This window comes from Pholis gunnellus, assembly GCF_910591455.1.
Source record: "Pholis gunnellus genome assembly, chromosome: 23".
NCBI lineage: Eukaryota > Metazoa > Chordata > Actinopteri > Perciformes > Pholidae > Pholis > Pholis gunnellus.
The window spans coordinates 15,877,987-15,892,490 of NC_136550.1; the positions used below are offsets into that span (position 1 = coordinate 15,877,987).

General features: G+C 40.4%; 1 protein-coding gene across 1 annotated transcript in view; it reads right to left on the reverse strand.

The window, feature by feature from the left end:
• Positions 1 to 14,504, reverse strand: part of sorcs2 (sortilin-related VPS10 domain containing receptor 2) — a gene marked incomplete at its 5' end in the record, with an annotated part of 266,050 nt that overhangs the window by 60,633 nt on the left and 190,913 nt on the right. The window contains 2 exons of the mRNA XM_079185210.1: positions 3,636 to 3,709; positions 13,281 to 13,445. Coding sequence (XP_079041336.1) covers positions 3,636 to 3,709; positions 13,281 to 13,445 — 239 coding nt within the window. The remainder of the gene's footprint in view (positions 1 to 3,635; positions 3,710 to 13,280; positions 13,446 to 14,504) is intronic.

The window sequence follows — 14,504 nt, forward strand, 5'->3', positions numbered from 1 at the left end:
ACTAAATATAGTGTGCCTTTATACATTAATTGTGCAAGCTTGAAGTTGACCAAATCTCTAAATTTGGAAACATCTGAATATCTAAATAATATGTATTCATGATATACAACTCTTTTTTCAATTCTTTCAGTTTCTTGTCATGAATTAATTCATGATTAATTAATTGTTCTGCCTGCAATTTTTACCTAAACCGAAGCTCACAGACCACCAGCCTGTCTGTTCCAAGAGAAGGGAGCGCTGCCCTCACCCTCCCTTCTTTTCTTTCACCCAGGACACTGTTTTGTGCTGAAACTTTGAGTAATCGTATCCATTAATTTATTATGCATACAGGTACAAATACATATCTACATCTGTCATGATAACATTGTCTATCTAATTGTGTAGCTGTTTAATTCATTTAAACTTTAATTGATATGGTTTTATTCAGTGATTTATATCAGAGTGTTTGGTACCATTCTGCAGCCCAGCTTTCAAATATGGTAGAATTAAACAGTCTGTCAGTTAACTCATGTTAATTCTCTAAAAGAAGGTAAAATGAAAGAAATAAGATATTTGTTAAGATGGGAGTGGTTTGCTATTTGCACCAAACACCACACCCCTTTCTCAGGTGATAAGAGCAAGATGAAGTCAGAAGAAGGCTCTTCTACTCTGGACATTGACGCTGAAGGGTGATCTCCACAATCCTACCTTCCACTGCCCGCTTACCTTAAACTTTAACTTTGAATCCTGCATGCCAGATGAGTGAGAGTGAGATCGAGAGATCGAGAGATTGAGACATGAAAGAATATGATCCAAACTAATTACTATCATCCGACAAGATCCAAGATGCAGAGATGCCCGAAGAGAAACGTGGGCCACTTCAGCTCCTATATGCCCATCAGAACTGTCAGGTGAAAACGATGAGTTCCAGATGTGAATGAGTTTGAGGTTTCTAGGTCGAATACATTTGAAGTCACTTAATAAAGTAATGTTACTTAATAAGATAAGGATAGATGTCGACTAATTGGATCTCCCTTAAATTAAAACTAGTAAATTGATAATCAATCAATACGAGTAACCGATTCTACCTGGTCACATGTAATGCTTTTCATTCATACATGGTTAATCGTTATTCATTGAACTCATATTCTTTAATTATTCCATTCATTTTTTCATTTTATCGTTGATTTATATATTTTCTATTTAGAAATCAAGTTATGTCCAATGAATGTTTATAAAGAACTGGATCATTTGATTTTTGTGTATATGAAATAAGTCACTGTACACCATGATATAAACTCAAACCCTGACATTGAGACTTCATTAATATCAAATTTCAGAGTTTTCCCCATTTTTCCAAAATATTTAATTATCTAACTTAAAGTTATTGTGTCTCATGGCTGAAGCCATGGATTTATACTAATCCGTGGCTTTGAGTTATGAATAACCTATTTATTAAATCTGCTACAAGCAATAACACCATATAATGCTTGTTGTCTTCTTTTTCTGACGGCTGATGTGATTGTTGAAAAGCTGGCTAATGTTAGCTTTCAGACAGTATAACTTTGACTAGTTCAACTGCCAGTTGTCTTCTTTGTATTTGGAGAATATACAAATGAGTTTTTCTGATCTTGATCTCAAAATGATCCTCTCCAATTATTCTTTCAGATGTCAGTAGTTGAGATTGCAAATCAAATATTTCACTCTGGAAGCACAGTAAGTGTAGAAAGTATCTTAAGAGTTTGATATTTCAGTTCGATAACCATGGCAAATCTCAACCATATACTCGCTAGCGTTACACACACGTTATTCCTCAAAGGAGTCATCTACTTGTGTAACACGTTTTAGTTTAAAAGAAAATACATCATAAAGATGCCCTTCAAATTAAAACTTGGAGGGACAAGGGATAGAAGATGAATCACTGAAGTGCTACAGGTTGATGGCTGTCCTTTTCATGTGATCTAAGCAGTTTGCCTACTGGTTTATTAAAATCAACTGTAGTCAGCGCGCCATAAACCAACAGAAAGTCAAGCTACCATAAGAGCTTCACAGGTGACGATACCAGTAAAGATTTAGCTGATCTACTTAATATATTTTACAGCTCTCATTTTCATAGCAGCTAATGATTTCAAGACAAATCCATATGACCTTCATGAGCATTTTATGAATCCAGTTCCACTGGCCTCTAAGAAAACCAACTTGAATCTCTTGTTCTCCTACTTCTTGAACAATTTCAGTTGTCTAATCATCAGTTGAAAAATCACCTTGAATAAAAACACTAGGAAATTGTTCACATATAAACTATTGCACTAAGTACTCCCAAAGTTATCATTCTTGTGCACACAGTCTTTTCTTTTAAAGTCGCTTTCTCTCAATAGTTAATGGAATAAATATTCAGCACGTTGGTGCATCGCAGGTTGGATTTCAGGGCACATTATACGACACAGGATGGCCATAGTCGACAGGTCGGTAACACAAGGCCAAAACAAGAGGCAAAACTGTCAGCAGCACGAGGAAGAGATCTGGTGCGCAGGATTCAAAGTTATTAATCTCAGTTGTAGCATATTAGAACCCAAGTGAAGGAAGCGCAGCTCCAGGTTCTTGCTTCCTCGGTCGGCTTGATGTCCTCTCAGCCTGTGGAGATGTTTTGGCTTGCAGAGTGCCTTCAAGCCTGCAGATGGACATAACTGCCCCCCACCTCCCTTGGCCTGCTGGCCAGGGGGGATAGGGCTGTGGAGATTAACCTACAGCAAACCACTCCCATCCTAACAACTTTCTTTTAAATTTTATCTTATTTACAGAATTAATACTATTTCACTTAAATAGTCTATTTAATCCTTCCATATTTGAAAGCTGGGCTATCTCAGCTGCAGAACAGTACTAAAGTTTGATAAAAATCACTTAATAAAACCTGATCAATTGAATTAATTAAATGATGAATTAAACAATTACACAACATAGACCTTGTTGTCATGACACAGACAGACCGATGTATACCTATATGCATAATAAATAAATGATAGGATTAACCCCAATATTTCAGCACAAATGTGTCCTGCACAGTGTCCTGACGGGGAGGGGTACGTCCCTCCCACCTTTTGGAACAGGCAGGTTGTCTGTGCTTTGGTTGAGAGAAAACATGCAGGCAAAACAATCAACAACCAGTTTATACTGTATGTCAGGTTCCAAAATTAATTGTTAACAGAGTTGGTTATCATGGACGTTACTTATCTGCTCTAAATCTCTCCAGGGTTAGAGCAGTCTGTTACTGCTTTATACATGTAACACAGATTTCTTTCCTTAAATTCATTTTTGTATTTTAATTATTTTAACTATACACTACAGGTGTGTTGTACAGGTGTGAAATGTATTTTTTTGGCTGGTGGTAGTCTTTTTGCATGTACAGTAGGTACTGTGTGTGCAGGTATGTGGACTGCCGACAGTCTGTGTATGTAATGTATGTATGCAATATGTTACTTGTATTGTTTTAACAGCAGACACTGTATGTATGTTTCCAAGACAAATTTCCTCCGGGACAATAAAGTCTATCTTATCTTATCTTATGTAGTATGTGTCAACGAGGAAGTAATAAACTAATACACCGCAAAGATTGAGCTCAGTCTTGAAGTCCATATTCATCAATAATGACAAATTACCAGAAGACTTTGTCCTTGGTCACCCGCTCCTGAAGCAAAGTCCACTTGCGGCCCAGGTCTATCGAAGCAAAGAGCTGGATACAAAGAACACAGAGAATACCACAATTAGACAGAAAACAAACACTCAAAGCATATAGCATTACATTAAAAAGCCTAACCTTGAGCCCAATTACAAGATGTATCCTAAGCCCCTAGGGGGGCTGTCGATACAGTTTACCATATACCATCGAAAGAAATGCAAAAAATGGACTCATCACGAACGAATATAATGATATAAACTGCAGAACCTGGGCTGCAAGGATATGTAAACAGTTTGTACACACTCCAAACACAACTCAAACAAAAAAACGAAATAACTTACCAAATATCAAAATCTATCTAGCGCCCCCTAGGCAAACCACTCGCCACATTTCTGGCTCTACCGCTGTGCTAATTCATGCAGTACACACTCACGATAGCTCAAAAGACAAGCAGACAACCTACGGATTCCGCACATACAAGTCATATTCCGCTACAACAAAGCATCATCGAGATATGAGCCAACAAACACCAAGCAACACAAATCAGCATATCAGATCGTACGCTTCACAGTTTACAGTACGTTGTTGATTCTGACTGGCTAACAGTGCTGTCAATCTTTTCCATGTTGGTTTAGCTCAATTCTATTGGCTCCGACGCGTCGAAGGAGGGGTCAATCACTGAAATCGACCAATGGGTACAGGCCTGTGTACACACCGGGGACTGAAATCCAGAAAAACTCCATTACGTAGAGACACACAGACAGGGCTCAGAGAGGTTTCTGGTTCTCAAAATAAAGCCCAAACTGTTGTATTTGGATGTATTGAACACCATTAGTGATATACTAGTGAAATATATAGTTTGGTACATGATCAAATTAAAATGGAACAGATTGTGCCAACATTCCCATTCTCTCTGTACTAAAACCTCTCTAATTTTGTTCCGCTTCACTTTATATAAGTTAAAATTTGCATAAAGACTGTTCACATATTGTGCTATGATTTGGGAGAGGTTTTAGACTTGCAGCTCCATCATTCCAAAGAGATAATCACCGTGTAAGGGATTTGTTTTAGGCAAATTTGAAACATTTTCATTTGTGCTGTGTGCCATCTTCATTTACTCTTAACCAGTAACATATATACTGAAATGTACACATCTGTACAAATCTCCCAAGTGTTCCCTTTATTGTAACATCATATTACAATATATATACAATAATATTCAATTATTCAAATAGACCTTGTAGTTGCAGAGATAGTCTTTTTAGTATGTGCATGCAATTTTCAAGTAGAGGCCTAAAAAATAGGTCAGTTTTTAAAAAGGTTAGAGGATAAATTCAGCAGTGGCGGGCCGTGCATTTTATACCTGGGCCTTCACTGCTGAAAAAACACCTTATGACCACATGAAAATGCAGAAGCTTAAATTGTAGGAAATACAATGTTTTCTGCGCTCACTAGGAGACAACAGTCTGTGTGACCGCTGAACCGGAACAAAATAAACTACAACAAAAAACAGCTGGGGCTCTGCAAGTGTTCTGGGAGGCTAAGCTAACTAGCTTCACGGGAAACAACAGCTGCAACATGCATTCTGCTACACACAAGGGCCATTCAGATATTAGATGTAAAAAAACAAACGCAGTTGAATTACCAAATGCTGATCACATCCTCCTTTCTTTGTTGACAAAGAGTTTAATCCCACGGTTACATCCCAACTCACAAATCCGTTTCTCTTCCAATTTCAGCCATTGAGTGTTAAAAATCAAAGCTAGGTAAAAAAAAAAAAATCTACACCAAGCAAAATGCAAAAAATATCATAATTTCTTCCATATCTTTCAATTTGAACTCTTACTACTCCGACTAAGCCTCTGCTGTAAGTTTCGCTTCACAATAGTCACGTGCTCGCCCACTGACCAATCACAGCACACGCTGCATCTCACTGCAGAGCTGCTCCTGAAAACTGAGCTGCACGTAATTCTGACGTACATGTAGGCCAGCTAGCAGGCTCTGGCATGTCAAAGAATACGCCCAACATGTCAAACTAAAGATCTGATTGGTTGAACACTATGACAATCAACAATATCGTCCCCATTCACTTAAACTGCACATGGATTCACTGGTGAGTCTGCAGGCCTGGGTCTCTCTTCTACCTAGAGACACAGAGGTGAAATCTGATTGGATAAAAGCTCTACTTAAAACAAGCTGCACTGGAAGCAGAGCAACTGAGGAAGACAGTAGGTGTAATGAGAAAATAAGATAATGGGAAAAATATTTTTATAAATTATGATACATGTAGTGTATTTAAGAAAACATTAAATTATAAAATAGCTATAACTTTGTGATTCTGTTTAGGCCAGCAGAGAAGGCTTTGCAGGCCCTGACGGCCCACCACTGTCAGTCTTTACTCATACCCTTTGGGCACATGCCAATTTAATGTAAAGCAGTGATTCTCAATGGGTCCGTGACCCAAAGACCTGTTTTCAGTTGCTCGTGGGCCTTTGCCTCGATTAAAAAAGGAATAAAAAAATCCTGTGCTCTTATTTTGAAGGGGATTTTTTATGCAGTGGAGTGCCATCTATTCACACTCCTTAACAATATTTGGCGTTAATGCCTTGTAATGCTAATATCAGCAGGGGATAAACTGAAAACAATACCCCTGTCAAATGACACTATAAAGACGAATTGAAGACATGTCGGATGACATCAAACAACAGAGCACAGCTCGAATTTAGGCAAGTGGTCATTTTGCACTACAAATGGACGAATCTACACAAACACAAACAAAGCAGTTTTACTCATTTACGTGAAACGTGTGGGACGGGGACTGATAGGAACAATTTCTCTGCACAAGAGAGCTCCCTACACTACGACTGCAGAGGACATTTCCAGCTAAGGTTCAAACTGCACCATCTTTTCATTAAATACATTTGAGAAGTTGAAAATTGTCCTCGATTTGTGTCGCGGGTTATCATTAAGAGGTGATGGTGGGTCCCGCAGACAGACCAGTTGAGAACCAGTGACGTAAAGGACAATAATGTTACCGACACATTGTCCAAAGCCCCATACAAGTAATTGGAGTTGTTAACTTCTGCGTCTCTCACAGCATTGCTGCTGCTATGCTCTGCTGCCTTTCATAATGGCCACAATGTTTCTGTAATGGGCTGTGTAACAACCCAAATGCAGCAGTGGAAAGCAGGGACTGTTGGTTGTGACTTTTAGTTTCAGCAGATACCAGAGCAAACATGTGAGTAGAAACAATCTTTAAATTTACAGTCTTAAGAGTCCTTGGACTGGGCCGGGGATAGGGCTGGGTGAGCCGAACTGGGAGACAGGTGAGTGCGAGCAACGGTACCGTGAAGGAGCAGGCAAGAAACATGGTCGAGGAAGGAGTGGGTCCGGAACCAGGTAAGCACTCAGTAGAAGCAGACAAACCAGTAAGCAGGTGTAAGGTAAGTCGGGTGAGGCAGTGGTTGGAGAAGCCAGCAGGTAAATTGTAACAGGACACACACAAAGTAACAATTGTAGCGACATGGTGAAAGTCACTGAGCTACAGGAAACGACAGGTAAGTGGACTGGAAAGTGGACTCATACTGTGGCAACGTTGCAGGGAGAGGAAGACAAACCAGGACACTGAGGCACAACTCATGGTAAGGGACAGAAGTCTGAGGTGATTTACGATGAAGCAGGAGAGGCAGGCAGGAACCAGGAAATCAGTCCAAAGAGTGCTGGTGAGTCTTGCATACAGATGGCAAAGAACAATCTGGCAATGAGTGAGTGAGCAGGAGAGGTTTAAGTAATGGCTTGATTGGAGATGGAATGCAGCTGGTAGCACAGGTGAGTGGGGTGAGCTGATAAGGTGGGAGTGGCTGGCAGGCAGAGTGGAAAACTACAGGCAGCAGGTAAGCAGTGGAGCAGACTCTGACAATCTCATCTCATCTCATCGCATTTCATTTCATTATAAATGTAATTTATATTCATTTTCAGACAGAAAAATCCTATCCTGTTTTTTTATTTTTTTATTTTTGGTAAGGTGATAGGTTACTCTGGTCCACACTGCAAATACAGTAGGTGGCGGTAATGCACCTTTCACTGGATGCCATCCGCCAAAAAACTTAAAAGAAGAAGATAAATCTGCATAGCCAGCACTGGTATCATATTGCAGCTCTTCTTCTAGTGCATGATTAAGTTCATGTATCATGGACTGAATCATCTAAATGCTTCCCAGCAACAAGACATAACTAATACAAAGGATATCAGTGTGATGCCTCAGTCGTCATGTTTGCTCTGGATGTGCTGACATTTTAGAACTGGGGAAGCAATTTATTCCACTTTGTAGCAGTGAGAGGAAAACAGCAGTGCAGGAAACCGAACCATGTAGAACTATAATGGACCAGACAAATGTGCATTCACGGTCATTAACCAGCACCTGTGATATCTCCAACACAGTATAATTCTCCGTACTAATTACCCTAGTCTAACATAAACACTGACAATTTTGCTTTCATGTGATGTCAAAGTCAAAACACTACAGAAGGCATTCACTCTAAATCTTAAATTAATATAATTACAAACTTCAACTGTGGTGCTCTGATGCATTGAGTAGCATCTTTAGTCAGTGTTGGGAACATGCTGACGTCACTAAAATATGTTTGACAGTAATTACATTTTCTATTTATTTGACCCGTTTTCAATCCTACTTTTTTGATTTATGTTGCCTTGTGCCTCTTCTATATCGTGTCTTAAGACTTTTTTTATGTCTCATGTAGGTTCCATCACTGAATAGCTCTTTTTTTTTTTTTTTTTAACTGCTTTACAAATAAATGTGCATCGCCTTTTAACATGTTTAAGTCCCCCACCCATTCCTATTGCTAATCAGTCTTTCACATCATTTGAACTTGACTGCTGTAGAGCCACACAACCTTTTTCAGCAAACATGGCAAACCGTGAGGCAAGGACTAAGGGTAAAGCACATTAGAATTCTCTCTCTATTTTTCTATTAAAATAATAGATACAAAAATTGTTTAATCAACTCATTGAAATTATAGATTAAACAAAGGCATGCGACAGGGGGAAACTGTAGTTTCGCTGCATACTGCAGGTGACCTTTGATGCTACCATTGACGATACCGTGGTGACGCCAACTCTGACTGCAAGGAACCTGGGTGTGACCCTGGATGACCAACTGTCGTTCTCAGCAAACATCTCATCAGTTACACGCTCCTGCAGATTCCTGCTATACAACATCAGGAGGATTCGCCCCTTCCTCACTGAGGCGACGGCGCAGGTGCTAATTCAGGCTCTGGTCATCTCCCGCCTGGACTACTGCAACTCTCTACTTGCCGGAGCCCCGGCGTCGGCCATCAGACCTCTGGAGCTCGTCCAGAAAGCTGCAGCTCGCCTGATGTTCGATCGCCCCAAGTTCTCCCACACAACTTCCCTTCTCCGTTCTCTATACTGGCTACCTGTAAGAGCTCACATCCAGTTTAAGACTCTGGTGCTAGCCTACAGGGCAGTGAAAGGAACAGCTCCTTCCTATCTCCAGGCCATGGTCGAGCCCTACACCCCCGCACGACCACTTCACTCTGCTGCCTCGGGGCGATTGGTTGCCCTGTCGCTCAGAGGTCCCTGCGGCCGATCGACCCGGTCACGGCTTTTCTCCCCACAATGGTGGAATGAACTCCCCATTGACGTCAGGACAGCGAAGTCACTGCCCATCTTTCGGCGCAGGCTGAAGACCCACCTCTTCAAGAAGTGCTACCCTGAGCCTTCCTCTTAGCACTTATTGTATTCTTATTAGTTTGTTGCACTTATTTTGTTTGTGTTAGTTCGTTGCACTTATTGTATTCCTTTGTTTCTGCACTGTACGTTTTCTCTGGTTTATGCTCTTAGATACTTGTTTAACAAAGGAGATGTACTTATGACTTCTGGTGACTAGTAGTTCTCTTGAATACCTATGTTGAATACACTTATTGTAAGTCGCTTTGGATAAAAGCGTCTGCTAAATGACTGTAATGCAGTGGCGGGCCGTCAGGGCCTGCAAAGCCTTCTCTGCTGGCCTAAACAGAATCACAAAGTTATAGCTATTTTATAATTTAATAATTTTTCTTAAATACACTACATGTATCATAATTTATAAAAATATTTTCCCATTATCTTATTTTCTCATTGCACAGCTACTGTCTTCTTCCTCAGTTGCTCTGCTTCCAGTGCAGCTTTTTTTAAGTAGAGCTTTTATCCAATCAGATTTCACCTCTGTGACTCTAGGTAAGAAGAGAGGCCCCAGGCCTGCACTCACAAGTGAATCCATGTGCAGTTTAAGTGAATGGGGACGATATTGTTGATTGGTTGAAGACTATGACAATCAGATCTTTAGTTTGACATGTTGGGCGTATTCTTTGGTGTGCCAGAGCTGCTAGCTGGCCTATAAGCATGTCAGCATTACGTGCAGCTCAGTTTGCAGGAGCAGCTCTGCAGTGAGGTGCAGCGTGTGCTGTGATTGGTCAGTGGGCGAGCACATGACTATTGTGAAACGAAACTTAAAATAGCCATCAGAGGCTTAGTCGGAGTAGTAAGAGTTCAAATTGAAAGATATGGAAGACATTTTTATTTATTTTACCTAGCTTTGTTTTTTTAACACTCAATGACTGAAGGAGGAGAAACAGATTTGTGAGTTGGGATTTAACCGTGGGATTAAACTCTTTGTCAACAAAGAAAGGAGGATGGAGTTTGTCTTTAAGTGATCAGCATTTGGTAAGTCAACTGAGTTTGTTCTTTTACATCTAATATCTAAATGGCCCTCGAGTGTGTAGCAGAATGCGTGTTGCTGGATTCATTTGTCATGCTCTGTTGTCATGAATATATGTGACTGGTTCTTGTGAGTTTGTTGTTGTCATTGTGTTAATTATATAGCTTTGGACTATATGCATTGTCCGTTAATTATGAAGCATGTGGAGTTATTGTTTGTTCAGCTAGTTTAGCCTAGCCTCTCAGAAGTTCGGGACATCAGCTGTTTTTTTTTGGGGGGGGGGGTTTCTTCCGGGTTGAGAGGTCACAGCCCGTTGTCTCCTAAGTGAGCGCAGTCCACCGAAAACATTATATTTCCCACAATTTAAGCTTCTGCATTTTCCAAATGTACTAGTATTATACAAACATATTGTTCGATTTGTAAGCCTCGTACCGAACGGTTTAATACGAATACCATCCATCCATCCATTTTCCTCCGCTTATCCGGGGTCGGGTCGTGGTGGCAGCAGGTCAAGCAGGCTGACCCAGACTTCCCTCTCGCCCGCAACATTTTCCAGCTCATACTGGGGGATCCCGAGGCGTTCCCAGGCCAGCTGGGAGATATAATCCCTCCAGCGTGTTCTGGGTCGAATACGTGTATTTATTAAACTCCTAGAAACAAATAACCATAGCTGTGGCGCCATCATGAGGTTATAAGGTGGTGTTTCAGCTGCAAGACAGGACTGAAGGCCCAGGTATAAAATGCCACTAAACGCCACTGGTTTAGAGTAAACATGAAGAGGGTCAGAAAATTGTTGTTTGGCATACAGCAACATACAATGTACAGTCTGATACTATATATAATATCTCAGTGAGTATTTTCAACTTTAAAATACTTTAACGGAAAATGCTCACTGGGATATGATGACATATTAAAATTGAAATGTATCTCTACTTTCTTTTGTTCAGCAACACATTTAGCAGTTAAACAATGGCTAACAAGATTTTTTTTAAACAATCACTGCAGGCTGTGGATGGGAAATAGTATTGTTTGTAATGTGTCAATGGAAGCCTGTCAGAAAAATGCTGGCTATGACTCCTTTCCCTGGGATTCAGTCCCAGTCAGAGAAGTGCGGCAGCACATTGGGACACTGACAGTGAGGCCCGAGGCTTTACCAGCAGAGCCGAGCACTCCATCCACTTCTTTCTGCCGCTGCAGCAAAACTTGCATTTTACAATAAATATTGAAATGTTCTCGATCACTTTGTGTTGTGTCTATTTGCCCTTTCTGTTGATAATTATGGATTTTGAGGCACTGATGTCCTTTCAATGTCATTTATAAATGCTTTGTAAGGCACATAGTCCTCACTTTAGATGAAGTCACACAAAACACTTTACTAACAAGTAGTAACTACCTTAATTAATCATGAATTGCAGTGTTAATACGCATATATTAACATAGTCCCTAACCATAAATCCATATATATAAATAAATGGATGAATATTGTACATCTAAATACGTTGATCATTTACTTACACTTCATAAATGATCGTATTAATCATCTACAACTCCTTAATAATTGGTCTGTAAAATATAAAATACTTAATTTACAAATGGGGAATCCATAATTTATAAATTATGAAAACACAATCATTAAACACAATAGACGAGCTTATTAATCAACTGTTGTTATGAATTGCATACTAATGAGTGTTAATGTAGGAACAATGCTTTATAAATGATGAATTAAGTGTTTACTCATACTTAACTGCTTCATAGTGTGTAGTTATTATAAAGTGTTACCAAAATAAATTAACTCATGAGTTTAATAAAAAAAGTTTTCGAAGACTATTTATTGTTCCATGTTCAGATTCTCCATCCAATTGAGATTAAATCGACCATTAAACAATTTTTGGGGGGGATTTAAAGGTAAATAAAACCTACATAACACTAATGTCAGGGGCTACCATGCAAGGTGCAACTTGCCCATCAGGATTATTTTTACCATTCATACCCATTCACCGCAGGCACAGCCTGCTCAATCTTCCGATTGAAGGATGACTCGCTCTACCACTCTACAGTGGTCAGGAAAATCCTTGACTTTATTTGCAGTGATTTATATTTGGCAATACGGCTCTATTCCGGGAGCTCCCTGCACCTCCACAGGCATACATGGAAAGCCCAGCATTTTGACTTTGTGGCCTGCCAGAACTAACACTATGCTCAATTTGTAGGCTTACAGTTTTCGGGTGCAATGACAGTTTAGAACCTACAATTTGGGTTCACTTTTATGGCTTTACCTCCAAAATAGTTTAGATAAATGAAGTATCGCGTTAGTTCATGCAGGACACGGAAGTCATACGCCCCCAGCTGTAACCAGCTTCCAATTGGCCACACACCAATCACAGCCTGCTCTCACCTCAAGGAGGTTCATTTAATTATGACTCCCTCCTCACTGATCCTTTCTACGACTATGCTTTTCCAGACCATACTGCTGGCAAAACTTTGCCTCCTCCACCCTTTTTTAGTTCAGAGTTCATTTTGCATAGAAAATGCTTGAAATGGTATTCAAAGTTTACTTCGGGCTCATTAAAAAAAAATGTCGTATCGAAAAAGTGAGATTGCAAAAGGTCTATGAAATGTAAAATCAAAGAGTGTCTTAGTGTGTGTATACAGTATTTGATACTACATATGGCCCCTGTTTAGTTTATTTTGCATGAATTTAAAGATTTGTCCTACAGTTGTATTATTGTATCGTAAATGCACTGTTTTCTTTTCTTTGGTTCCTGTTCTGCTGGTGCGTGTGAAAAATTTTGATTTAATACATTGCTGTTGTCTTCTTGCTAATTCTTTCAGCTCCAGAGGCTGCTAATTATTTTCATGTTCCTGCAGCACTGTGATACCCACCCTGCCATCTTTACAGTAGGCCAGGAGCTTGTCTTCTTCCTTCGAGTGGAAGATGAGCGTGTCCGGGTTGAAGGAGATGGACTGTCGCTGGAAGGAGGAACCTTCGTCTGTGCTGATAAACAGCATCTGATCTCGTTCATTTATGGTTGAACCTACCAGCACTACCTGAAAGACAGACCGACAGAGGAGAAAGCAATGAAAACAGAGGTCAGAGGGTAATTTCATGCAACTTCAGTCAGCAGTCTGTGGAACAATACTTGTGCATACCAAATCATCTTCTGAGTTTTTGTCTTGAACTTTTTGATTTTTAGGGACTGAGCAACCGACATTGGGCCGCGCGGGCCCTATTGAGATCAAAAGGATTATTAGGGCCCGAGCCCGAAGGACTTATTGTTCTTCTAATGTTTAGTAGTTTAGAGCACCGACGTAGTCGAAGCAAAGGACCTATTGCTTTTCTGTCAATGAGGTGTTGTCACATCTCTTTGACCATGAAAGTGACATAGAGGAGAATGTATCTAAGACAGAGGATGATATTGAGGAGGACCCTGATTATGAGGCATCCTCCTCTGATGCCTCATAATCATCAGAGGATTATGTCGACTGCCCTCAGTCAACACTGAGGGCAATGTTGACCCTTTGTTGTCTCTCAACCACTAGCAAACACACTCCCTTCCTAAAATGGAAGGTTATTATGGTCTGTCTCCCCACTTGAACAACAGGGTAGACTTAGTGCTGCTAATGTCATCAAAATGGTTCCAGGCCCCACCAGATACGCTGTGAGCCATGTCCAAGACATAAAATCAGCATTTGAGCTCTTCATAACACCATCAATCGAAAAGGATATACTTGAGAGGACAAATTTAGACGGGAGGCGCGTATATGGGGACAGTTGGAAAGACTTGGATGTGGCACACTTGCAAGCCTACATTGGGTTGCTCATTTTGGCAGGAGTGTATAAGTCAAAAGGTGAAGCAATAGCGAGCCTTTGGGCTGCTGACACTGGAAGGGCAATATTTCCAGCCACCATGTCTCTTAACACATTCCCATGTTTTCTCGCGTGTCATACGCTTTGATGACAGAGAAACAAGGCAGGGCCGGCGAGAGTGTGACAAACTCGCAGCAATACGGGATGTATGGGACAAGTGGGTTCAGCGATTACCCTTTCTTTACAATCCAGGCCCCCATGTGACTGGATGAATGTCTGGTTGCATTTCGTGGGCGCTC